The following is a 27506-nucleotide window of genomic DNA, read 5'->3' as shown; positions in this document are numbered from 1 at the left end:
CTTACTTTTTAATATAGAGACTGGCTTTAAGCACCTAATCTTTACAAAAAATTTTAATTACTTCAACTATTCCTGCCAACATTCTGATAACTTTAATGAAATATTAAATATACCTATATGCAACCCAGTAAAACCTGGAAAATATTTAAACTCAATCTTAATGACCCTTTTGACTGACATCCTAGCCTAGTGAATATTTTCTACTCACTTCCTTCAACTGTATTATCAACTCTAAACATGTTAAAATTTTTGAAAGGTTATGCTTGAAAAGACTCAAGAAGAAACATCATGGAAGTGTTCCAATTTTTAAAATTCTTCCTTGCTAATGTGCTTTTAGAATTTGCCATTGTAACTGCAGATTTAGGAGAGAAAATGCTGACATCACAGACACATTTTAACTCAAAAAGTCAATAGTGCAACACAGACAGTCCTCTAGGGAAAGCAAGATGTAGATCACAAACAATGAGATTTTACTTTCTAGATACTGGTTGTCTAATTTCTTTAAAACCAATTTCTAGACATGATAGCTAATGGCATGCATTATAGGTAGAGTAAGTCACTTACTCAATGTAAGCCCTTGGAAATACCTGCTAGCAAGGCGGTCCTGGAAAGTAATACAGAACAGCCACCCTTTGTATCCAGCGTCTGTACCACCAGAAATCTACACTTCACTAGTTCATTGTGGCAGTTTTAAGGCCAGTTACACGAGAATTTTCAAAGGCTAAAGAGCACAGACTATATGATTTTTATAATGAGAATAGTTGTTATTTAATTTCTTTGAAAGAGAAACCTTCACCCTGGCTAGATGGCTCAGTGGATTGGAGTGTCTTCCCAGGCACCAAAGGGTCCAGGATTCAGTGACCAGTCAGGGCACATACCCAGGTGCCAGGTTTGATCCCCAGTCCCAGACACTGGATGGGAGGCAACTGGTAGATATTTCTCACATATCCATGTTTCTCTCCCTTTCCCTTTCCTTCTCCCTTCCTTTCCCTCTGACATCAATTAAAAAGAAAGAGAAATCTTCAAAGTCAGAAAAACTGAAATGAAAACTCATAATTAAAATTATTTTAAAGTAATTCATATATGGTAACAATGTCCAAAAGGTTCCGGAGGAAAGGAAACAGCACATAATATATATATTAAAAAAGTAGCCATTTTGCTCTAGGAAGCAATATAAAATATTTAAGGAATTTTCTACTGTAAAATAATCCATTTTCCACATTATTAAAGTAAACATTAAAGCATTTGAAACTATACTAGTATACAGAAATAGGTACTTTAAACTTATTAAGTGAGAGGACCAAAGCTGAAAAGAAAATGTCAAGTGGCAGGTTAACTAGAAATTGTTAAAAATTTAAGAGAGACATTTCCTTTTTATCCAAAATTAAACAAATGTAATAACCTCTAGTAATAAAAATAATCAAAAGGGAAATGAAAAATACTAAGGATCATAAATTAAGCATAGGCTAAGAAAGATCCTCATCAGGTTAAAACCTTTCACTTATTTTTAAGAGGAAATACTAAACTTGCCAGAATAGGGAATATTATATTTCAACAGTCCTTGTTTTGATAGGTGAGATACTCTTTATGTCAATACGCCCCCGCCACCCCTGTCTCACTTAAAAGGAAAGAACTTATCTGGGATTGGAGCAGGAGCAGTGATTCTTCTCCAGTCCTTGCAGAGGAGGCGCTCATCCTGTCACAGCCCTCATTCCTCCTTAAGATAAGATGGCATGGCCACGCTGCACATCAGTAAGGTTAGCACAGCTGCCAGATTTTTTTGTGGCCACCCTGCACAGGTTTTTGTTTTCACAATATCTGGAAATGGCCTACGGGTAAACATGAGATAGAACACAGGTACATTCAAAATAAAGGAGCTGCAGCCTTCACAGAGAAAGCATCACTGATAGCCACACAGTCCCACTTCTTTATATGGATTATACTCATTGCCTCTTCGGAGAGCTGGCGTATACACTGCATGGTCCTTGGGATCCTATTTTATGTTCATCCACGAAGTTAAGTAGTTTAGGGACTCTGGTTAGATTGACAGAGCAAAGGGGAACTTAGAATTTGTTAAAGTTTTTCAAGATGTCAAAGGTGTGACAGTCTTCCTCACAACAGGATCATCTGTTGTCTGTACACTTGGTTCCTTAAATATAATAAATATACAGTTGGGAAATGTTGTTGTTTACTCAGCTATTTACATTCTATCCAATCTTCATTAGCTAGCGTTTACTCTAAGGAAATTTTAATGAGGCAGGCATGTGCTGTATTTTACTGAAACCTCGAAAGGTCTAGTGACTGATGCACCATCAAGGTACTATTTCACTTGCACATTAAGGCAGACGCACTCTAAAGGACTATTAAGTACCACAAAAACTGTCCATTTTTGTTGTAATTTTGTTGTATACTCCCCAGAATTCATAAGCCATAAATATTACTTTGTTGCACATCCTTTACAATTGCCATTAAAAACCCATATACTTTCTACACCCAGTGCTTGAAGTACATATTCTACAATCTAAGTATCAGTCTCTCAGGTTACTTTTTTCTAACAAACTGAAGGTACTGAACTGTGATCTATACAGAAAAGACATGAATTTGCAAACTGAGTTAAGAGTGATAAGTAGAATATGGTTGTAGATATGATTAATGATACAATTGTAGTAAATTATTCATGTATGGTTATAAAATAGAATACAGTTTCAAAAAAAACCATCAAAGTTTAAAATGGATTTAAATTATTCTGAATCGTGGTCACAGAAAAGGTAATTTTTTTTTAAATTTTTTAATTTTTTTTATTTTTCGCTTAAAGTATTACAAAGGGTATTACATAAGTGTCCTTTTTTCCCCCCCGCCCTTGACAAGCCCCTGCCCTCCTTTACCCCCCAGTGTCTTATGTCCATTAGTTATGGTTATATGGGTGCATACAAGTCCTTCGGTTGATCTCTTACTCCCCTCCCAGAAAAGGTAATTTTTATAATGTAGGATTCTTATATACACCATAAAAATACTACTAATATGATGTGAGAGAGTTAATAAGTCTTATTCAATGTGTTAGTTTAAAACAGCTTTTCATTTTCCTAGTCTCTACATAATATGATTTATGCACAGGTACTGGTTTTTGAGTCTGGCAGAAAACCCCACTTTGTGATTCCACAGCCTTACCTCTAGGTTCAGTGCTCTTTCTTTTCGAAGAGGAGTCAATGCAATAGGCAACAATCCATGGTCACTTGCTAAGGACCGAAGGTCAAAATAGTATTGGGCATAGACACTGGTAGAAATATACAGACGAAACCGCAGTAGACATATGTATTGCCTTTCCAACTCATTTCTGGGGAAGAAGGAAAACACAAAACCACCACAGGGCAGTTTTAGTCAACATGGTTCTCTTCAATATTGTCATTCTAAGCTACTAGGTTGGCTCTGAGTTTAGTTTTGAATTAAATAAAGGCTACCCAGCTGAGCTAATACACTAATGTTCAACCAGGCAAACAAGGCTCAACAATTTGTGGTCCCCTTTGAGTTTGGGACAAGGGGAAGGACTTTGAGTTTGGGACAAAGGGAAGGAGGTTATGTCTCTTGTGCACAACAGCTGTTGACTAGGGGCTCAATTATCAGAGTCCCATTAGTGCAGCTGTAGGTTTATTCTTCTTGCTCACTCTCAGGGCTCCACTCTAGTGCTCAGATGAAAGGAATGATGTATGCTGTTTCTTAGCCCTGAAGAACTTGCAGACATTTTACCAGGCTGATAGCAGGAAGGGGATTAGTAAAATAAAGATGTGCCAACAAAAGGACTGGGCACATCACCACAGCAACAAATGGATCCATTCAGAACCACCACTCTTATCTTTGAGGGGAAAACTCTTGGAAAATTATCAGACACCAAAAAACAAACTGAGGAAGAGACAAATCAATGGAAGCATGTACAATGCTCATGGACAGGAAGCATTAACACCTTTAAAATGTCCATACCACCTCAAATAATCTCTTTCAACCAAATTCCTATCAAGATGCCAATGCCATCTTTTACAGAAGTAGAACAACTAATCCAGAGTTTTATACATACCCACAAAAGACCCTGGACAATTCGTCACAGCAGTTGAGAGAAAAACAACAGAGGCTGGAGGTATCACACTACCTGATATCAAACTCCACTACAGGGTTATAGTCATCAAAACAGCATGGTACTAGCATGAAAACAAACATAGATCAATGAAACAAAATTGAAAGCCCAGAAATAACCCCATACCTATATGTTTAATTACTATTTGACAAAAGAGGAGACTTCATTCAACGGTATGAAGACAGTCTATTCAATAAATGATGTTGGGAAAATTGAACAGATACATTCAAACATTGAAGCTAGACCACTTCTTACACCATATACAAGAATAGACTCAAAATGGATTGTTAACCTAAATGTAAGTGTCAAAACCATAAAACACATAGAAGAAAACATAGGCACTAAAATCTGGAATATTTCTCTTAGTGCTTTGCTGATAGATTACCCTGAGCAAGCAAAATAAAAGAAAAAATAAAGGATTGGGACTATATCAAACTAATAGTTTTAGTATAGCAAAAGAAAACAGCAACAAAATAAAAAGACAACCCACTGATGGGAAAACATATGTGACATTGATATATCTAATAGGGGGTTTAATATTCAAAATTTATAAAAAACATATATAACGCAACACCTTATAAAAAACATATACAGCTCAATACCAAAAATACGAACAATCCTAATTAAAAAATGGACAGAGGACCTGAAAAGACACTTATCCAAAGAGAGAATACAGATGGCTGATAGATAGGAAAAGATGCTTAACATCACTGATCATCAGTGATATGCAAATTAAAACCACAATGAGATATCCTCACACCTTTCAGAATGGCTATCATCAACAAACAGCAAGTGCTGACAAGGATGTAGAGAAAAGGGAACCCTCGTGCACTTTTGGTGGCACGGTATATTGGTGCAGACACTGTGGGAAATAGTATGGAAGTTCCTCAAAAATTAAAAATTGAACTGCCTATGACTCAGTGATTCTACCCCTGGTATATATCTGAAGAAAACCAGGCCACTAATTGAGAGGATATATGCACCCTATATTCACTGCAGTATTATTCATAATCCTTAAGCTGTAGAAGCAACTCAAGTACCCATTAACTGATGAGTGGATAAAAAAGTAGTGGAATATTATGACTCATCCATAAAAAAGAATGAATTCCTGCCATTTGGGAGAGAATAGTTGGACCTAGAGGGTATAATGTTAGTGAAATAAGTCAGTCAGGGAAATACAAATAACATATGATTTCACTAAAAAGCAATATAAATGAACAAACAAAACAGAAGCAGACTCAGAGGTAAAGGGAACATTTTGATGGTTGCCAGAGGAGAAGAGGTTTGGGGGCGCTGGGTGAAGAAGGTGAAGAAATTGAGAAGTACAGACTGGCAATTACAATGCAGTTATGGGGATATAAATTACACCATGGGAAAGAGAGTCAATAATACTGCAGTAACTATGCATGGTGTCAGGTCAGTACTAAAAATACTGTGGAAAACACTTCGCAAAGCACATGATTTTCTAACCATTATGCTGTACACCTGAGACTAATATGAAATAACTAGAAGCCCGGTGCACAGATTTGTGTTCACGCACAACCCGGGACCCCTCGGGGGATGTCAGAGAGCCAGTTTCGGCCTGATCCCTGCAGGCCAGGCCAAGGGACCCCACTGGTGCACGAATCTGTGCACTGGGCCTCTAGTATGCATATAAGATCTTTGGTTAATCTCTTCCCGCACTTCCCACTCCCCCATTCTCTCTGAGATTCATCAGTCTGTTCCATGTTCCCATTCCTATGGTTTCACTCCTGCGTTAAGCATCTGCCCAGGTCGCCAGTGCACATCATAACTACTGGCTGGGCAGCCGGTCGCTTAGGTTTTTCTTTATATATAGATATTGAATGTAAAGTCTTATTGAAAATAAATGAAATTTTGAAAACGGGGGAATAAAAGACCTGAACTGGTAGAAAGCGTTAAGAAAGGCATGAAGGTATTTACATTACTGTTGTTTTTGAATCTGAGCTTCTACAAACTTTGCTACCACAGAAATATACCAAATTATCACACAGATTATTACAATAATAACACATGAAGACATACTAATTAATGAGGAGTATGAAATGTCAAAGCAAATATGGATAGAAAAATGTATGTAATTTTAAGCCTAGTTCAGTCCTCTGCACAATGGAACCTTTCAAAATATTTCTTATTTTGTAAACTTTATGGGGGCAAATAAGGTATTCGAAAATGGTTTGAAACTTCATCAAAATCTTGCCAACTCACAAGTTCTTGATTGTAATGCCCCTTAGCAATGAGAAGAAGTGAAAATTCCACATAGCCTCATCGTGCAGATACTTGTAGGTCAGAATAATCGCTCCCAAAACAATGCGTTTCCAGTTAGATGGGCAAATGTCGATTTCAGCATAAGATAAAAGTCTTTCTATGTAAACCTGCAAAGTAGAACACTGGTTTTTGATTCTGGTTCAGTTTAAGTGCTGTGATAAGAACTTTCAGGAATGATAGATTTCATCAGTTTTTGACATGCCTTTTATTCATAGCTTCTAGAGAGACTGCTTGGCCAGCCAAAGCCAGAGGCCAAGAAACAGTTGCAAATCAGACACTTCTACTGCCTACTTTCCCATGTGAATTTCCAGCCTGCACACCAAAGAGTCGCTGGTTCCACTCTTGGCCCCTGTCAGGACTCATGTGGGAGGCAATCAATAGATGTCTCTCTCTCATACTGATGATTCTCTCTCTATTTCTCCTCTCCTCCCCTTTCTTTTCTACTTTCTCTGAAAATCAATGGATAAAATATTCTCTGGTGAGAATAAACAAATTTTTTTTAAAGAGAGTCCCCACAGTGGCTGCTGTGTGGTGCAGCAGGACAGGCAGTGCAAACAGGTGTGTCTGAGGCAGGTCTCTACAACTGTCAGGTATTCCTGGACTTAGTGCCTTTGTAAGAAACACACACGCACACCAAGGATAGACATTTCATATCCCCTAAGCCTCACATCTCCATTCACGATTCTGTGAAATCCATCTCTGTCTTACACAACCTGAAGCTTGGTCAGTTCTGTTGGTTTCAGTTGGTAGCAGAGCTGCCAGTCTCTATCTCCCTGGTTCTCCTCTAAACCTGCCAGATAGCTGGTGAGATCTCATGATTTCTTCACATGTATTACATGTCTATTCTACAAAGAACTGGGTGAAGTTAACAGCTAAGCAAAGATTATAGAGGCAAGCTGTGATTTGCTGTTTCGTCAAAGGGTTCTTTGAAGGAGAATATGTTTACTGTCCGAGGTTATCAGATTGACAGCTCACATTAGCCAAAGGTGTTAAAACCCAACTGTATTTTAGAAAGCAAACGGTTACTGAACATTATGTGCTATTAGTGAAAGTTTGCACCAATCTTCCAAAGCTAAATGCTCCCAGATACCCTAAGAATGAACCTCCTTACAAGGTTCAACTGTCAACTTTCTGGGAATAATTAGAGACATACACAACATTGGAAATCACTCAACTTTCCTTCATCACTTCTACAGATTTAGAATGTGCCATTACTCATTCATTTATACCACTTGCCTTCCTGTGTCAGTGGAATTGAGTTTCTCTTCTCACTGAAACTCTTCCAGCAGTGAAGTCAATCCCATCAAACTTCTGAAGAACACCTCCCACAATTACCTCTTCTTGAACACTTTCCTGTGCCAGAGATTCTCCCCAATATGAATGTATTTATGTGGTACCCATCCCACTCCCCACAATCCCTAGATTGCCTCCTCTCTGTTTGCTCACAGTGAATGCCCTGAAGCTGCTTCTCATCTCCCACTCTCTCCTTCACCCACTGTAGTCTGCCCCTGGCACTGTCACTCGACTGAAACTACTACTGCTAAGGTCATCGGTGCGTGTGCACATACAAGCCAGAGCTCTTCACCCCAGCTCCCCACTCCCCACACATTCCCTAATTTCATGTGGGGCACTGCCATTTGCCTAGGTGCTTGGCCAAAGACGTCCAATTGAGTTGACCTGTTCCAAACTGTTAGCAACTCTTGTTATCGCTGCCTGTCACTGATAGTGAGTCTGCTTCCTAGTCTATTTGTCACTTCTCACCCATGTCAATGTTATTGCCCCTGACTTCTCGGCCTCCACTCAGACTCCCAGCTACCATCATTCTCCCCAAAGCAGCCTGGATAGCTTTTGTAATCAAGAGCACTTCCCCACCCTGCTCAACTCTGCCAAAGTGTTTCCACCAAACAAATAAAAATGTCACTTTCTCCCATGGCCTGCAAGCTGCAAGGCCCAATCAGGTAGCACTTGCCCTTCTAGGTCCACATGACCTACATTCTCTCCCTCATTCCACACTCTGACCACATTGGCCATACCTCACTCTTACTCAAATACCAAGAATAAGTTCCTGTCTCAGAGGCTGGCACTTGTTCCCTCTGCACATAACGCCAGAGCTCCTCATCTTCCTCAGTTCAGTCAGGCCAGGGTCAGATGTCATCTCTTACAGAGGCTCTTCCTGATCACCTCTCTCAAGTAGCAAGCTCCTCCCAGCATGATATCATGTCACCCTGCTGTACCTTCGTGATATTTACTACTACCTGAGATAGTCACCTTTTAACAACACTCAGTTAAAGAAATATTTATCTCTTCCTCACTAGGACAGAAGCTCCACAAAAGCAAACACTTTAATCAACCATGGCTCTCCTCTATCCTTTGCACTTAGATCTGTAAGGACTCAGCTCTGAAGGAGAAATCATCAGGCATAGCTTAGGGTGCTATCAAAAACAGGGAGAAACAATAAAATAGAAGGAAGATAAGCGAGGTTCCAGAAAGAGAGTGAGGTCAAAGCGCTCAATGCTGACAAGAAGTTGCTCATTCCATAAATATCCACTAAATACCTGCTCTTGTTACTCTTCCTGCTTCCATGCACTTTTTATTCACACATTTTCTTGGTATTGGAATAGCTAATACTAATTCCCTGCCAGTAGCTCAGATTCATGCTCGAATTCCACATATTCAAACGTGTGGCCTGGTGCATCAAATGTGTGCATGGAGGAGGGTGTTCCCTCAGCCTAGCCTACACCCTCTCCAATCGGGAACCCCTTGGGGGATGTCCAATTGCCAGATTAGGCCCAATCCCATCGGCCTAAACTGGCAGTCGGACATCTCCCTCACAATCTGGAACTGCTGGCTCCTAACTGCTCACCTGCCTACCTGTCTGATTGCCCCTAACTGCCTCTGCCTGCCTTCCTGCCTGCCTGCCTGCTTGCCTGCCTGCCTAATTGCCCCTAACTGCCTCTGCCTGACTGCCTGATCACCCCTAACTGCCCTCCTCTGCTGGCCAATTTGGTTCTGACTAGTCTCTTTCTATGGCAATCAGCATCAAAAGCTCTGCTTCCTAGGCAGCCATTGCCTCCTCACACTTCACCCAGATTTGGTTCTGACTGGTCAGTTTCTATGCCAGTCAGCGTCTCTGGGTCTATCAACAGAGCCTGCTCAGAAGTGCGGCACTGATGAGCAGCCCCGGTGGAGGCCTGGAGAGAAATAGAGGTGCTGCTGCTGGCCCGGCTTGGAGAGAAAGAGAGAGGCAAGTGTTGATTAACAGCTGCCACACAGGGTATGGATCAGACCCTGCTTCTCTCTTCAGGCCTCTCTCTGGGCCTGGTTTGCAGTCCCCTCAGCAGTCAGTGCTGGGTCATAGTGCCTGCAGCCGCAGCAGTCAGTGCTGGGTCACCACGGCAACCAAGTGCTGACTGCAGAACTGACTTTCGGTTGGCTGAACCTCCGATTATGACGAACTCAGGGTTTTTATATAGTAGGATGATCTCTAGAGATGCCCCTCTGTCTCACAGGTGCATCATCTTAATGTGTTTGAAAAGCACTCACCCTCTTCTACCCCAGATGCTCTCCTTGCTGAGTTCCCTAGCTCTTCAAGTGGGAGCACCACTCCCGCCTTTGATCAGCTGTGCTCAGCACTCCAGAGGGCTGGCAGATACGTGGAATGGCCTGTGTCTAATCCAGTGCCCACTGAGGGGTCTCTATTCAGAAGCACAGGCTGCCTCTCCAAAATTCTGACTGAACACTGACGGAGGAGGCACTGCACTAAGTACTCTTCCCTCAGACCAAGCAGGAGACTTTCCCCTTTAGGATTGTCCGAGGGAGGAGTGATACAATCCCCATTCTTTCTCACTAGAATGGACCACTCATTCCAAATGACACACTCTTTCCACAGGAATCCTGGATGAATGACACAGAGCCCCTTACACAGCTGTAGCTGAGCAGACAACCAGCAAAGCCCTTTCAGGTCCTACTGGCACTAGAATCCTGGAAACATCACAGGCAGGCACAGGAGGACAGCAAGGACAGATGAACACCCATCATCCAAGGAACAGAGAACATTGGGCTCTAGTTCTCAGTCAGGACACACATTACAACTGCCTGGGGAATGCAGCCTGCGACTCAGCTTAGACCTACACTGAACCTGACACTGCCTGGGGCCCAGAAGGTTCTGTTATTGCCCCCATCCTGCCCCATCAGCACACCTTGTATGTATGCCTGTGTGCACTGCATGTGCCTATGTCTCCTGAGGTCTGGAGGGAGAAATTGGAAACCTCTCCCTCCTGCTGCCTTTGATAACAATCGCTTTGTGGTGAAAAAAGCAAGGACATTTTAAATCATAGTGATTATTAAGCTCAAGTGTGTGAACTTTACATCCTTTGATAGGTTTCCCTTAATAAAGTTCTGAAGGAAGAACTATCTTACCAATGTTGTTATGGCATATCCTCCTGTTGCCTTAAAGGCAATGAAGAAAGGTCGAATAAATCTGTAAATTGATTCGGGATCAGGATTATGATGAAAGAATTCCTCAGGAACCTTTTCTTCCTGAAAGAAAGTACCCATTGAAGAAAAATATTAAGTACTTTTGTAACAACCATGTTCCACTTGTGCCCATGTGCCGCTTAAAATAATTTTGATTGGGTGACATGTATTTTAGCCTTTTAAATATAAATAATGGGACCTTAAAAAACAGCGACTGAATATTGACACTCAATAAAGATAAATACAGGCACAACCTCAGAATATGTATATATTCCTTTCGACCTTCCCCTACAATATTCTGTCTAAATGTGAACTATTTTTAGGCTCCAAAGACTTGTTGGTTATCATGTCATACTTCTCTGCAATCAACTTTGAGAATGTAACCATCAGGCTCTAAGGCTGTGCTGTGCATACAGTGCCCTCCAGCCACATATTGTTATAGAGCATATCTGAAGACATTTTAAAATTTTTGTCATTCTAATTAATTCAATATTTAAATAGCTGTTTAATTGTCTTCTAGAGATCCTGACATATCTATTAGGTTTATGTACACATATTCATATTGCTTGATGGTATTGAAAATTTTCTTTTAAAAATATACATTTTTGTTTTTCAGGCATGTTGTCCACTGTAGCTCACTAATTATACAAAGCTGAAACTCAGTTCTTACTGACCTATCTTATATAATAAAAGGGTAATAAGCAAATCGACTGAATGGCGGAATAATTGGTCACTGTGATGCCCACTGACCACCAAGGGGCAGAGCCTCAACACAGGAGCTGACCCCTGGTGGTCAGTGTGCTCCCACAGGCAGAGTGCTGCTCAGCCAGAAGCCAGGCTGATGGCTGGCGAGCACAGTGTCTGTGGCAGGAGCCACTCCCGCCTCCGCGGCAGTGCTAAGGATGTAAGCCATCAGTCAGACATCCCCTAAGGGCTCCTAGACTGCAAAATGCACAGACTGGGCTGAGGGATCCTCCATCCCCAGTACATGAATGTCACCCACCGGGCCTCTAGTTTCTTATATAACATGAGAGGCTCAGTGCACAAAATCTGTGCATGGGTGGGTGGCCCTCAGCCTGTGCCCTCTCACAATCTGGAACCCCTCGCGTAGGGTCCCTAGGCTTGACTGGTGATGAGGCCCTATTGGGGCTTTCCTTCTGCTGGCTACTGGCACCTGGCCATGCCCCCGTTGCTGCCACTGCTTGCCATTGGTGTGGCACTGCCAACCCCTACCCCATCACTTGGCATCTCCCTCTGCGGACAACAGGCGTGGGGTGTGATCATTGGCTGGCCTGGGATTTCCCTCTGCGGGGTGATCATTGGCTGGCCCTGCACACCCACCACCACATTGCTAGCGAGTGGGCTGGGCCTCCCTCTGTGGGTTGATTGATTGCGGGGGCCCCCTGATCAATCACCCTGCAGAGGGTGGCCCTGCCCACACACGACAGTGCTGTCTGTAGAGGTAGCCTGGGTCTTCCTCTTTAGGACAATTAATCGTGGGGCTCTGCCCACCCAGCTGGGGCTCCACAAATGGTCACTGCACAGAGGATGGCCTGGGCCTCCCTCATTGGGGCGATCACGGAGTGCCACCCTACCCCGATCGATCGCCCCGCCAGCCAGAGGCATGTGTCTCCCTCTTTGGGGCCTTTCCTCCCTCTGTAGGGCGATCATGGGGCGATGGCCGGGCCCCCTGACCAATCACATTGCACCCACATTGGCAGGCCTGGCACCAGTGTGTGTCATAGCATGGTCATCCAAAGTTCATCTGGAAGGTCGTTCTGCTGTTTGGTTGTTTGGTTGGTTTGCATAGTACACTTTTATTATTATAAACTAGAGGCCTGGTGCATGGATTTGAGCACAGGTGGGGTCCCACGGCCTGGCCTACGGGGATCAGGCCAAAGCCAGCTCTCCAACATCCCTCGAGGGCTCCGGGACTGTGAAAGGGTGCAGGTCAGGCTGAGGCACCCTTCACCCCAGTACACAAATGTTGTGCACTGGACCTCTAGTTTCTTATATAACACTAGAGGTCTGATGCACAGATTTGTGCACAGGTGGACTCCCCTGGTCTGGCCTGCAGGGATCAGGCTGAAACCGCTCTCCGACATCCCCCAAAGCATCCGGGATTGCAAGAGAGCAGTTCTCGGGTTACACACCCCAGAATTGGCTCCCTCCTTTCTGGTTCGGGGTGCATCACCTGAGAACCACAGCTGCCCAGTCACAGCAACTCAGTAGCATCTGCATTGAGTGTCAGCCCCCTGTTGGTCAGTGCGCGCCATAGCTACCAGTTAGACAGTCGCTTATGCTTTTATATATAGAGATTTCTTTTGTAAAATAATTAGATACAACATGTGGTGGGGAAGAAAACTTAAAGGAAGGTAATGTGAACTCCAAGCTGGAGAAAGTAATTTTTTACTAGTGATTAATTTTGAAGCAAATCAGCATGGAATAAGCACAACTGTCTGAGAGAAAAGGACAACCTCAATACAACTGGCACTTACTGTGACAGGATGGAGTCTCTCATCAAAAACGTCCTTGGATCTATTTGCATCTCTAGAAAACAAGAACGTGATTGAAAAAAAACTAATCCAGGAATTGTCATGTTAGCAACACATCTGCTGGGAATAGAGGGGGGTGGAGGGAGCTTAACCTTCAACAAAGAAAGTCCTTCTACAAATTCTTCTCTTATATCCCCTAGGAATTTTCTGACCTATTTTATTCAGCACATCAAATTCTGTGAAATTTTTTCTAGAATGACCTGCCAGAGCTGCCTTTATAAGCATTGACCCTCCCTAATAGGCAACACTAGGCAACCAAATCGATGGCCAGTCCTCTAACCTCTCATTGGCAGACACAGGAACATTTTACAACACAGTAGTAGTGGGCAATTCTTCATGTGAGAATGAGATTCCTGTTTGTTATTTTTTTCCACTGTTTTCTCTCTTACTAGTTTCCTATATTATATTCTTCTTGATTCTTTACAAAAATCTGAGGTTAAAATTTGCCTTTGTATTTTAAATGTGACCACTCTATTGATTTGAGGGGGAAAAAATGGATTGGCTGACTCCTATACATGGAACTGGAAAACTAGCTATGTGGCCTTACAGTATTGAACCTACAACCTAGGTATGTGTTGCCCTAACTTGGAATCAAACCTGCCAGCTTTTGGTGTACAAGACAATGCTCCAACCAACTGAGTGAGGGAAACCAGTCTTCTGGGGGTTTTTAGGTTTAATATTCCACACTACTACACTCTGCTTATTTACACAGTGGTTCTCCAAGTGTGTTTTGCAGGCTTCAGTGGTTCCACTAGACCATTTCCAGGAGACCCATGAGGCCAAAACTGTTTGTATAGAAATATTAAGGCACTGCCTGCATTTACACTGACATTTGCAATGACTGGATAAGAGCCAAAGTCAGTAAAACTGGTTTCTGAGCAAGAATCAAGGCAGGGGTCCCAATCTGTGCTAGTAGTTATTCTGTTCTTCACTGCCACTTGTTGACAAGAAATATGCTTTACTTAAGCACATCTTTGATAAAGCAGTGACAATGAATAATGTAATTAGAAGTTGAATCTTCTTTTTATACTCTACAGTGGTTCTCAACCTTCTGGCCCTTTAAATACAGTTCCTCATGTTGTGACCCAACCATAAAATTATTTTCGTTGCTACTTCATAACTGTAACGTTGTTACTGTTATGAGTTGTACTGTAAATATCTGATATGCAGGATGGTCTTAAGTGACCCTTGTGAAAGGATCATTCGACCGCCAAAGGGGTCGTGACCCACAGGTTGAGAAATGCTGCAAGGGGAAGTATGCATTAAGCATTTCTGCATACTGAAATGTGGTTGTTAAGGAAAAGCACTTGGAATTAGTTGTGAGATGAATGCCCTACTGTTCTCAGAGAATAATATTTTTATTTGATAATACAAGTGTCGTGCACCCAAGACTGAAAAGTGAGTCTGTCACTTCCAGGAAAATAACTTATACATTTCTTGCCAATTGCACAGTTCCAGCTATCAAGCTCAAAATCAAGATTGGGGAAAACTTGTATCCTTTTTGTAACCTAACAGTTTTTCAATACCTGAAGGTTTTTCTGGGAAGACTGGTGGTTATGTGATGCTACCTAACAAAAGTGAGTTTTGATACTGTAAAAAGAAATGTGAGCTGATACTTGACAAATGACCAATGCACAATGTTATTAGAAAATTACTTACAATTTAAGAGATTCATTTAGCATAGAAGATGTATGCATGGGTACTAATTTAACAGAGACCTTAGTACAAGTTCAAGGATAGGATTTAAAATTCCATTGTAACTAATTTCAGAAGACAGCTTCTGTAGACTTCTGGTATAGTATCGAAGAATATCCAAAATTATCTGAAGGCTTTGAAAATACAAACTTTTCTAGCCATAAAGATACATGAGGCTGGGTCTGCATATTGTTTATTCAAAACAAATTATTGAGATGACTGAGGTAATCACTAAGGATTGAAGACAGGGTGTAAGTGAGAATCAGCTGTCTTCTGTTGAACCAGACATAAAGAGATTTGCAAAATGTAAATAAGTGACACAATTTCCATTCGACCAATTTATTGTGGAAAATGATTCTCTTTTATAAAGAATTTTGTTAACACTATGGCTCGCTATCAGGGGTGTTTCTGCCCCCCAGGAAACATTCGGCCATGGTGGATACAGCTTTTGTTGTCAAAATGGGGCCTGGGAAGATTATGCTACTGGCATCTAGTGAGGAGAGGCCAGGGAAGCTGTAAACACTCTGTAATGCACAAGGCAATCCGCCACAACAAAGCAGTATCCTGCTCAAAATTTCAACAGTGCTATAAAAACCATGTTTCAACATACAAGGAATTCATTTTTAAATTCTCAATTTTAATTTCTAATACAGTAAATACCAATATAAACCACATAAACAAATTTTCTTCAGGATCCTCAATAACTTATGCATTAGGAGTCCTAAGACAAAAACAAATGGTTCATTTCAACAATGTAATAAGAGCACTATAGCTTACTCCAATAATATCCATAGTTAAAATCTAACACTAACTTTATATCTTGTAAGTTTATTAGCTAGAATAACAAGACTGATTTTAAAACTCACCTCTTCTTTATGTGGTAATATATTGCTAGTGCCAGGCTGTGGAGAAAAGAAAAAGTAACAATTGACTTTATGTCAGCTCTGAAGACAGGTTTTAAAAGGGTTGTGGTGGAGGAAGACCATCCCAGCTGCCCAGTGGCCATGAGATCCTCATTCAGAAAGTATCGCCCAAGCACTTTCTGCCTTGTGGTAGTTCTTTGTCAGTTACTAAAATTAGGAAAACCAAAATGCTAAGGAATATGCTGTTAGAAGACATGTTTGGGGTGATTATTATAACATATAAGTTATTACACTCTTGCCCTATCTTTTGCCTTTCTACTCAGAGAACCTTTCATCCTGTACAAGTTAGATCTACTTGTACACATGCTTATATTTAAGCCACAGTAGTTTTTCCACCTGCCCACCTATTTTCCTTCTTCCCCTAAAGTTAAATAAAATGCTCTATACCGAAGAGAATCATTTAAGGTCACTTTTACATAATTGTTAAGAAAATGTAATGGCAAATATAAGAATGCAATGAAGTAAAATTATACACCGTGTAGTATTAAAAACATTTATTTCCAAATTAGTTTAAATAAAATTTTAATGAGTAGATGTAAGTCCTCACATACTGCGTAAGTTCCTATATCCCCATGTTATTCCCAGATGCTGTGTAACATGAAACAAAGGAGTGCTGTAGATCAAGTTATATGCTTTTTCTCTTTGCCCCAAATGTCAGAAATGAAGCTCCAAATAATTGAGGAAAAGCAAATCTGAATTTTATAACTAGGCTATAGAATATTAGCAGTTGTACAAAGGCCTGTATTAGCATCAAAGATGGGCACTTCTATAGTGCTTCAAACAGTTTCATCTTCAAAATGATTTTAAAATCATAGAATTTGAAGCATATAAGCTGAAAGGAACCAATGAACTTGTGATGATATTTAACTCAGCAACCCATTTTACAGAGAAAGTAACCAAGGCTTAAAACTGACTTGCTCAAGGTCCCACCAAGAGTGAGAAGCAGTTCTCCTTCTTCTACCCTCTACCCAGGCAGTGTGGTTCCCAAGCTTGGCTGTGCATTGGGATCATCAGAGGAGTTTTACAAACTGCCTTCTTCCACCTTGAGATGCTCTGATTTAACGGGCATTGGTTAACTTTGGAAGCTTCTCTGGGGTGATGACAAAGTGCAGCAAAGTTTGAGAACACATGAAGTAGAGTTAAAATCAAAATCATCCCAAATGCTTTTCTCCACATAAAAATGCCTTCCATCCCTTCTCAGCTTATCAGAAGGCTTGTGAGAGTGACAGAGTGTGTTAGGGAAGGAGAAATGGAATGCATGTTTTTAGAGACACATTTAGACAAAAATTGTGTAAGTGATTCTAATAAGGCTCACCCATCCCATTGAGAACAATGCACTATTATCCCAGAATAAACTTTTTTTTCAAAACGATTCCTAAAAGCTAATGAGCTCTATTAATATTCTCACTAAACCTTTAATTTACCAATAGTAAATGTACTGAATGATCATTTTCAAAACTTGATAAGAGCAAATGAAAATTTACTGTACTTCCAAAAATTAGACGAATTTGGAGGGAAAAGGCGTAACACCCACTTGTCTAAGTAAGGCTAATCTTCAGAACAACTCTTGAATTATATATTGTAACACCAGAATCATCTAATTCAAAAGAAGCTATGAAATGCAGCCAGAAAGGACTGGTTTTTACTCCCGGATTTAGTGGCCAGACTGAAGAAAAAGACTCAGTGATTGTGAGTTGGGTGCCAAAGCTCAGGACTTTAGAGAGAGACGGGCTCCAGTTTTGCTGAAACTCAATTTGATCTCAACTGTTGTTATGAGAGAAGAAACTTACATTATTATGATTGTGAACTGGCTGTTATCATTAAAGTAGAAGTTACTGAGAATTTAATTAGCCAAAAAGCTGATACAATATAAACAAAATCAAGTTTATAAATAAATTATGTCTTAGGACTGAAAAATAAAATCAGGAATGAGGATTTTAATATTTTCAGGTAGAATTTCCCAAACTGTGTTCTGGAAAGTCAACCCTCTCATCCTGGAGAGACACCAATAATGATCTTTGGAAAGCGCCAATGGGATTCAGGAAGCTCTACATCCAAGTTTTGGTTTTATTTTGCTCTTAAGTAAGCTTGAGAGTTTCATATTAGGGTGTTTTTAAAGTGCATCTCCAATTGTGGACTATGAACTCACAGAATTTAATGAATAGTTTTCATCATCATGACACTGTTATGTTTGCTTAAGCGTAAACCTGACTGTGACTATGTTTCCCAAACTTCACCTCTCTCATGATTTTGCTTTGATTTTGTTATATATGGATCGATATAATGTAGTTTCTTGAAGATGTGTAAATATATATCTATACATATATATATATATATATATATATATATAACTAAATTTAATTCATCTATGAAATGAAAACCTCAGTTGAACAAATTTAACCCTCAAAGAAATTATTTTGAAAAGTTGTTCCTTTAGACTGCTTTGATGCATTTTTCCTGGAAGGAGAGTGCATTTCAATATAGAAATGGTGCAGGAAAAAAGAAAGTAGGATGGGGGAAACCTGACACAATCCAATGAACTGTAATTGCAGATATACTCTGGTGCCAGTAGGGGACAAGCTGTCCCTTCTTCCAAGAGCAGCTTCCAGGGTAGTACACATGGTTTTAGGCCTGTATCTCATGAAGAAATACTTTATTCCAGAAACATTCAGTAAAACACACCTCTCCTTTCATTGTGTTCAACAATGTCTCAGGAACAGTAATGCCTCAAGTAAAGATAAACACTTTGGGGGGGATTTTTTAATGTTAAGTGGGTTTCCCTTCTTCCATCCACTCTAAGATTAAAATGGAAGTGGAAATCAATATATAATTGACACCAGTTTTTTAACCTGAGCACTGAAAAGGACAATAAAATGAAAGTACATATGGGCAGGATAAGGGTTCTGTCCCCTATTTGTACTCACCACTGCAAGGTGATTTTCAAATCAGTCTGAGAAATAGTGCTGTCTACAAATACTGTAGCACACGAGCTGTACTTTTCCCTAAGGTGACCAGGAGACACCTGAATGGGAAGGGGAGCAGAAGAAAATGTCACAATAAGTTAAACCTATAAAAGTGTGTTTTTCCTTGGTTAAAATGTCAGACAATTAAGCATTACAATTGTTCTCATACCCTATGAACTGCTTCAGTGCCATACCATGTGCAGCTCTACAGTAAACACACTGCATGCTCTCACTTCCAACGATGAGAATTGACAAGCGGGTCATAAAATGCTGCCCTTGACATACTACCTATAATCCAACTTCGCAAACACATATGATAAATTCCCTTTATAACAATGTAAAACATTTAAAATAAGATTTTAGTGTTTTTTCCTTGAGAAATGAATCCTGCCAAGATTTCTATTTCTACTAATTATTTTCTACATTAAGACATACTGCCTTCTATAATATTGGAGCAAGAGGTTTTACTGAAGTACATAAAAGCCAATAAAAAATGTTAGTTCAGGAGACAGTGTGACAAAATACATGTATCTGAGGCAGAGGTGTGTGTGTGCTGGGGCTGGCCTGCGGCTCACAAGTTAGGGACCAGAGTTCTCTCTGGGCCTCAGTTTCCTTACCTTGAGAATTAAAAAGTATTGTTTTAAGATTCTTTCACATCCAAAAATAGATCAAACAACTCTGAGATTTTAACTCTCTCCTCATGTTAAAATAAGACTATTATTACATTACTCAAAAGAGAACCTCAGATAATACGGTACTTAACATGATATTACGAATTCTACTAGAGGCCTGGTGCACAAATTTATGCACAGGTAGGGGTTGCTTGGCCTGGCCGCTGATCAGGACTGATTGGGGCCACCTTGCCCAGTCCTGATCCTGGCTGATCAGGGCCGACCAGGCAGGGTGAGGGACTATGGGAGTTTGGCCAGCCGTGGGAGGTTGGCTTTGGGAGCACACTTAACACCAGGGGCAGTTTCTGCATTGAGTGTCGGCTCCCTGGTGGACAGTGGGCATCATAGCGACTGGATGATTGGTTGTAACGGTCTCTTAGGCATATATATATATATATATATATATATATATATATATATATACTAGATCCAATGCACAAATTCATGTATGAGTAGGGTTCCTCATTCAGGGCCAATTGGGGCTGTGGGTGGTTGGCAGGGGGGACAGGCCATGAAAAGTTGGCCAGCCACCCTGATCGGGGCCATTGGGGGCAGCTGACCAGGGGGAGAGGTCATTGGAGGTTCCAATCAGGACCATTGGGGCCAGCTGGAGGGAGGAAACATGGGACGGTGGTCGGCCGGCCTTGGGGAACGGCCATGGAAAGTTGGTTGGTCAGCGGGAGGTGCTGCAAAGGGTTGGCTAGTCACCCAGGGAGAGGGCTTGTGGGAGCTTGCCAGGCCCAGGGGAGAGACTGCGGGAGATTAGCTATGCCATCGGGGCCATCAGGCTGGCTGGCCGGTGCGGGGAGGGTTTGTGGGACGTTGGCTGTGGAAGCACACTGACCACCATGGGGCAGCTCCTGCATTAAGTGTCTGTCCCCTGGTGGTCAGTATGCATCATAGCTACCGGTTGTTTGGTTGCTTAGGCTTTTATATATATAGATTCCCTAAGCTACATGATACTTATCAGGACCCTGCCTCACTCAGATGCTCTCTCTGACTACAAGGCCTTTTTCTTCCACTTTTTCTCAGCAAGGTTAACCCCACTTCCCATCTACCTCCAGGACACTTCTGCCAACAGCCACACGACACAGCTGCTCCTTTCTCTACTCTCACACATCTGAGTTACTACTTGTTACACGGTATCAACTGCTTCCAGGGCATCCCCCTCATAAAAAAGTGACCTTCTCTAGGGAAGACAGGACTTTCACTCCTCTTATACCCCCAACCTGCTGAGCACAGAATCTGGGGCAAGTTAGGAGTGGGACAAGTGCTTGACCAATTACCTAAAATCAATTGCAACTGGAAGGCGAATCCTACTACAGATGTAAATCAGAATTTACCTGCAGTTGTGTCAGAGATATGACAACGATTTTTTGAGATATGCTAGAGAATAAATTATCTTTAAAACACTAGAAATATTCATGTCTTTTACAAGTACCCATTGATTTGTTAAGACCCTAACAATACAGCAATAATCAAATACGGAAAGAGCCCAAACGATGTTACAAAAATCCTCTTAGAGTAAAACCAAAACCCAATTCTAGTCACTGTAAGTAGTTGAAAGTAATAGTAGTATTCTTTAATATGACAGAATACCAACAATTTTAATAAGCTTCATTTTGTTAGTGGCAAAATGGCACCAGAGGTTTGACTTTTGTCGTTGAGTTTTGCTGAGGAAGAATTTAGAGCCAAGAACTTAAATTATAAGAGAAAGTATATTTAGAAAGTCACAGAGGTAGAAGTAAGCCAGTGTTGCTGCGTGGGCTCCACACACAAGTTACAGAGGCAGAAGAAGGGCCCCTGGAACTTAGAAGAAAGAAAGGAAGAATATACACGCCCGGGGGAACAAGAGGGGGAAGGCATGGGCATGCTCCAGGTTGAGAGCACCTGAGAAGAGGGCGGGGAAAACTACATGCATGCTCAAGGGAGAGAGAGCACAGGTGCTGGGTCCTTCATCTTAAGGGCTTTTATCTAAAGGCAGAAATTTTAGGGACGGTCTTAGGGGACCTAAGCTGGGCCTGAAGCTGAAACCAACTGAGGCCTAGATATTACTTGTACTTTGACCAAAACTCTGTCTCTAAGCTCAGCAGACCGGAGGCTTTGTTACTAAGGTTGTTAGAATCAGGCCAGGACTTCTTTTGTCCTCAGGGCTTAATGCTATGGGAGTCAGGATGCAAGGGCATGCATGCAAGTTGTATGAGACTATTCTCTGTGACCATTGTTTCTCTTCAAGGGTGTCCATATGCTGGGGGAGGAAAGGTGAGGGGACCAGAGATATGAAAGTTCAAGGGTTGTAAACTGCATGACCTGTGATATGCTAAGGGAGGAAAGGTCACCCTTGGGTGAGGTCCCACCCTACAATACTTGGTTTCCCAGTTTTGCCCATTGCTAGGCACCAACAGCTTTCTACTTTGGTGACATACTTGGCCTATCATTCCTACTCTGTTCGTGTCTGCCTAACTGCCTACTGTATCAGTTTCCTTGTGTTATTATAAACTAATTCAGATAAGCCTTCTTTCCTCATATTCCTATAAACTAGCTTTCATCATGCTGTCATACTTTCCCACCAGTGTGCCCCTCATATACACAAAAGACAGGAAGGGAGATTATCCGGTTGATATCATTTAAAATACAGAGCATTTAAAAACTGCCAGTATCCAATAATCAGAAATATCTTTATATTATACTAGAGGCCAGATACACAAAATTCATGCAGGAGTAGGCCTTCCTTTCCCTGGCTGCCAGCACCAGCTTCCCTCTGGCACCCGGGACCCAGGCTTCCCTCACAGTCCTGGCTTCATCCGGAAGTTGGTTGTCCGGGAGGATGTGGGGTCAAATTAGCATATTATACCTTTATCATTATAGATATAATATCATTGTGCCTGTTTCCGATGCTTCCCTTTAAAGCCACTGACTCCTCAGTAACCATAGGCTCCAGATGGCATAATTTGAAAACAATCACTATTTGGAGGAACAAATTCTCCTTCAAGCTAGAAATAATTTAACTATAGCTAAAACTCTGATATATTTCTTAAGCCATGCAGTTAACATATTCTTTAATTTTGGGATCTCATTAGACAAATACAGCATAAAATATGAAAACTCAATTCAAATACTTTTTTACTAAATGGAAGGTTTACTACTATACAGCTGCAATATGGCATATAATACACCATAATAAAGTCAATTATGACCAGAAACCTATATAGGGGGAGTAAAAAGAATAAGAAAAAATGCACCAAAATATAGACTAGTTAGTAAAACTTTGGGTGATATTTGCTCCCATTTCCTCTATTTAAAATTTTTTTCCATTATAAATGTACATTGTGTTCTATTTGAAAATAGTGCTAAAACACTGAAAATTTTTAATCAGACATGGGCTCACAGGTCTATGGGGGTTCATTTAGTAAAGCAACACTTTACAGTATAGTACTGTTAGGTCCAATCAAAGCAACACTGAGTACTTCCCCATCAGTCCAGGTCTACTCCCAATTTTTCAAAATTTCCAGTACCAAGTATCTAGTACCCACTATGGTGGCAGAATTAAACCTCATAGCAAATCCTGGGTATACTGGCTGCCAGATGATTATGTTCCTCTCATCTTGCTTGCATATGTAAAACAATTGTTCTTTATGGTTAAAACTTTACTGTTGCTAGCATACAACCTCAATAAACTCCACAGGAAAACATAGAGATAAAAATGCAAATACTAAAATAGAATCAAAGAGCCTAAATGCCAATGATAAGGTAGTCTTTATAGTTATTGCAGTAGGTCACTAAAATACACAAGGCAAAAATCCTACTGTATGTTCACTCATTCAGAACAAATGGTAGAATAGATTGACTTTTACAATCTTTTCAAGAAAGGGAAGCGGATCCTTAGATTTACTTATTTATTATTATCATTGTTTTTTATTGTCTAAAGTTTTACATGTCTACTTTTTCCCCAATTGACTCCCCATGCCATTCCCACCCCTGGTGGGCAAGCCCCCACCGCCCCAGTGTCTGTGTCCATTGGTTATGCTAATATGTATGCATACAAGTCCTTTGGTTTCTCTTCTTAATCCCTCCCCCACTCCCCGCTGCTATTTGTCTCTGGATCTACTTTTGTTTATCAAATTATGTTCATCATTATATCATACATATGAGTGAGATCATATGATATTTATCTTTCTCCAACAGGCTTATTTCGCTTAGCATAATGCTCTCCAGTTCCATCTGTGCTGTTGCAAATGGTAAAAGTTCCTTCTTTTTTATAGCAGCACTAGAGGCACGGTGCATGAAATTTGTGCACTGGGGGTGGTGTCCCTCGGCCCAGATGCACACTCTCCAATCTGGAACCCCTCGCGGATGTCTGACTGCTCGTTTAAGCCCAATCCATACACAATCCATTCACAATCTGGGACTGCTGGCTCCTAACCACTCGCCTGCTAGCCTGCCTGATTGCCCCTAACTGCTTCTGCCTGCTGGCCTGATCGCCCCCAACTGCCCTCCCCTGCCAGCCTGATTGCCCCCAACTGCCCTCCCCTGATGGGCTGATCTTGCCCTCAATGGCCCTCCCGTGCTGGCCTGGTTGCCTCCAACTGCTCTCCCCTGCCAGCCTGATCTCACCCCCAACTGCCCTCCCCTACCAGCCTGATTACCCCTAACTGCATCTGCCTTGGCCCCCACCACCATGGCTTTGTCCAGAAGGAAGTTGGATGTCCAGAAGATGGTGAGTCAACCCATTATAATTCACATATTACCCTTTCATTAGATTATATAGGATAGGATTGCTTTAAGGCGTGGGGGGGGGGAGGCGGGGGGGAAGGGAAGCCTTTTTCAGCAGGAGGAGATGCACTTGGCAGACAAAAATACATAATCACTATATCTTGATTGAGAGCCAGCCCTATGCACTGTACAGCCAAACTGGTCATTAAAAAATTGAACCACTTTCTTACACCTTCCACCAAACAAACTTTGCCCTTAAAACCTCTCCTCAGTCCCCACCTTAAGATCTGCCTTCACAGTTCATCCAGATTAGGTTTTGATTGGTTGGTTTCTATGCCAGTCAGCTTCAAAATCTTTGCCTCCTAGGCAGCCATTGGGTCCAGATTATGTTCTGATTGGTCAGTTTCAATGCCAGTCAGCCTCAAAAGCTCTGCCTCCTAGGCAGCCAATGGCTCTTCTCAGTTCACCCAGATTTGTATGATTGGTCAGTTTCTATGCCAGTCAGCATCTCTGGGCCTATCTCCGGGCCTGATCAGAGAGGTGTGGCTGACCAGCAGTCACCCAGGCTTCTGGCAAGCAGGCTGAACTGCTGACCTCTCAGAGAGAGAGAGATGCAGCTGCTGGTGAGGCCCAGAGAGAGAGAGGCAAGGGCTGATCAGCAGCTGCCATGGAGGCTGTGTATCAGACCCTGCTTCTCTCTCTGGGCCACACAAGCACCTACAGCAGCTGATCAGCCCTGTGTCTCCCGTTTTCTGAGAGGTCAGCAGTTTAGCCCACTCGCCAGTCCCTGCTCACCGGAGCCTGCTGCGTATGAAGTGTGGTGTTCGGTCATCCCTTCAGTTGTTTTGTACATTATGGTCCCTGCCTTTTTATATATATAGACTAGTAGCCCGGTGCAGAAATTCATGCATGGGGGAGGGAGGGGAAGGGAGACTCTCATCCTGATTGGCTGGTGAGGGTAGCGGAGGGGACGGTACCAGAGTTGGCGAAAGTCCTGAGAGCCCCTGGGTGTGGCTTGGCGTGCCTCCTGGGGCTGGTGAAGGTCCCAGGAGCCCACGGCCGTGGCCACCGTCGCCTCCTGGGGCACTTGACACAGGCATATGCAAATTAACCGCCATCCTTGTTGGATATTTTGCATAGTCACTCAGATTGGCTTGTGGGTGAGGCTTGTGGGCGTGGCTCAGGCATAGCAGAGAGATCGTTAATTTGCATGTTTCTCTCTTATTATATAGGATAATGAACTCACAGAAAGAGAAATGAAAAAAAAATCCCATTTATCCATGCACCAAAAAAATTAAGATAACTGGGAATAAATTTAACTAAGGAGGTAAAAGACCTCTACTCAGAAAACTATAGGACATTGAAAAAAGAGATAGAGGAAGAGCTAAACAAATAGAAGAACATATTATGTGCATGGATTGGTAGAATCAACATCATTAAAATGTCCATACTACCCAAAGCAATCTACAGATTCAATGCAATCCCCATTAAAATACCATTTGCACATTTCAAAGATCTATAACATACATTCTTAAAATTTATATGGAATAAAAAAAGACCCTGAATAACCACAGCAATGCTGAGAAAGAAGAACAAAGTTGGAGGGATCACAATACCAGAAATGAAGCTATATCAGCAAGACATGGTTCTCACAACTGCCTGGTACTGGGACAAGAAAAGACATATAGACTAATGGAATAGAACAGAGAACCCAGGGTTCCTCAGATTTAAGTTCAATAGCAAAGGCTAGAAAAATTATCATGCCTAGGAGTCTAGGTGACAACTCAAACCTTACTATCAAGTACCTGTTGAAATCCTGCCTGCTGCCTCATCTTTACATATCCTATATAATAAAAGCCTAGGTAATGTCACACGACATTGTCACAAGATGGCTGTCACAAGATGGAAGTCACGAGGTGGCTGGCAGGGGAGGGCATTTGAAGGTGATGAGGCTGGCAAGGTGGGCATTTGGAGGCAAACAGGCTAGTAGGAGAGGACAGTTAGGGGTGACCAGGCCTGCAGGGGAGGGCAATTGGAGCTGACCAGGCCTGTAGGGCAGTTTGGGGCGATTGGACCAGCAGGGGAGGGCAGTTGGGGGTGATCAGGCTGTAAGGGGAGCAGTTAGGTGTCAATCAGGTCGGCAGGGGAGCAGTTAGGGTGCAATCAGGCTGGCAGGTAGAAGCGGTTAGGGGCAACTAGGAAGGCAGGCAGGGAGGCGGTTAGGATCCAGCAGTCCTGGACTGTGAGAGGGATGTCCGACTGCCGATTTACCCATATTGGAGAGGGTGCAGGCTGGGCTGAGGGACCACCCCACCCCTCCATGCATGAATTTCAAGAACCCGGTGTCTAGTTAAAAAATAAAATGGAACTTTACTGTTTTCTCTCTACTTTTTCACAAGTTGTGGATATTAAGAATTAATAATGACTTCTGAATCACTTAAAATTTCTAACACTTATACGCATTAATGGGAACTGTTCCATCTATGTGGCACAGAAATGGGACAATCTGATGAAATGCAGTTTGAATAGAACTCTTAACCAAGCCTTTAGTAGAAAAATGGAGTATGCTAACTATAGAAGTAACCGAAAATATTCTCTGAATTAATATTTTTAACTGCATTGAATTAAAAATTTAAACTTTGATTTACACTTTAAATATAAGTTCTAAGTTCTAATTTTGAGTTCGAACGTGTAAGATTGAGATTTCTGAATTGACCACAATTCCGGTTCCTTTCCCCTTCCTTTCAGAGATATGTCATTAGAATTAAAGGCATAAAAAAGCTACCCAAAGTATAAGAACAAAACAGAGGAAGCACACTTTACTGTCTAAAGACAGTGACTGGAATAGGGGTAAGAAAGCCAGTTTGTCTTACAGAACCCAAGGCAGGCTTAGAATGCAGACCCCAAATTCTTGCAGTGTAGCCCTGAGAGTTAAAAGTTCCTGCTCGGGGGAGAACCAAGATGGCGGCATAGGTGAATGCCTGTATTTGCTGCCTCACACAACTACATCAAAACTACAACTAAAAGACAAAATGGATATCATCCAGAACCATTGGAAGGCTGGCTGAGTGGAAGTCCGACAACTAGAGGGAATGAGA

The 27506-nt window shown here is 41.8% G+C and overlaps 1 protein-coding gene across 1 annotated transcript in view; it reads right to left on the bottom strand.

The window, feature by feature from the left end:
• Positions 1 to 1718: 1718 nt before the first annotated feature.
• LOC139016524 (cyclin-Y-like protein 1) overlaps positions 1719 to 27506 on the bottom strand; it is a 66234-nt gene continuing 40446 nt past the window's right edge. The window contains exons 2-8 of the mRNA XM_070424734.1: positions 18986 to 19083; positions 16005 to 16040; positions 13387 to 13438; positions 10832 to 10951; positions 6353 to 6519; positions 3169 to 3334; positions 1719 to 1829 (exon numbers count right to left, since the gene is read on the bottom strand). Of these exons, the coding sequence (XP_070280835.1) occupies positions 1719 to 1829; positions 3169 to 3334; positions 6353 to 6519; positions 10832 to 10951; positions 13387 to 13438; positions 16005 to 16040; positions 18986 to 19083 (750 nt within the window). The remainder of the gene's footprint in view (positions 1830 to 3168; positions 3335 to 6352; positions 6520 to 10831; positions 10952 to 13386; positions 13439 to 16004; positions 16041 to 18985; positions 19084 to 27506) is intronic.

Source organism: Myotis yumanensis, unplaced genomic scaffold (genome assembly GCF_028538775.1).
Source record: "Myotis yumanensis isolate MYYU_CA2020_CCGP unplaced genomic scaffold, mMyoYum1.0.hap1 SCAF_1, whole genome shotgun sequence".
NCBI lineage: Eukaryota > Metazoa > Chordata > Mammalia > Chiroptera > Vespertilionidae > Myotis > Myotis yumanensis.
This window is presented reverse-complemented; position numbering and strand designations above follow the sequence as displayed.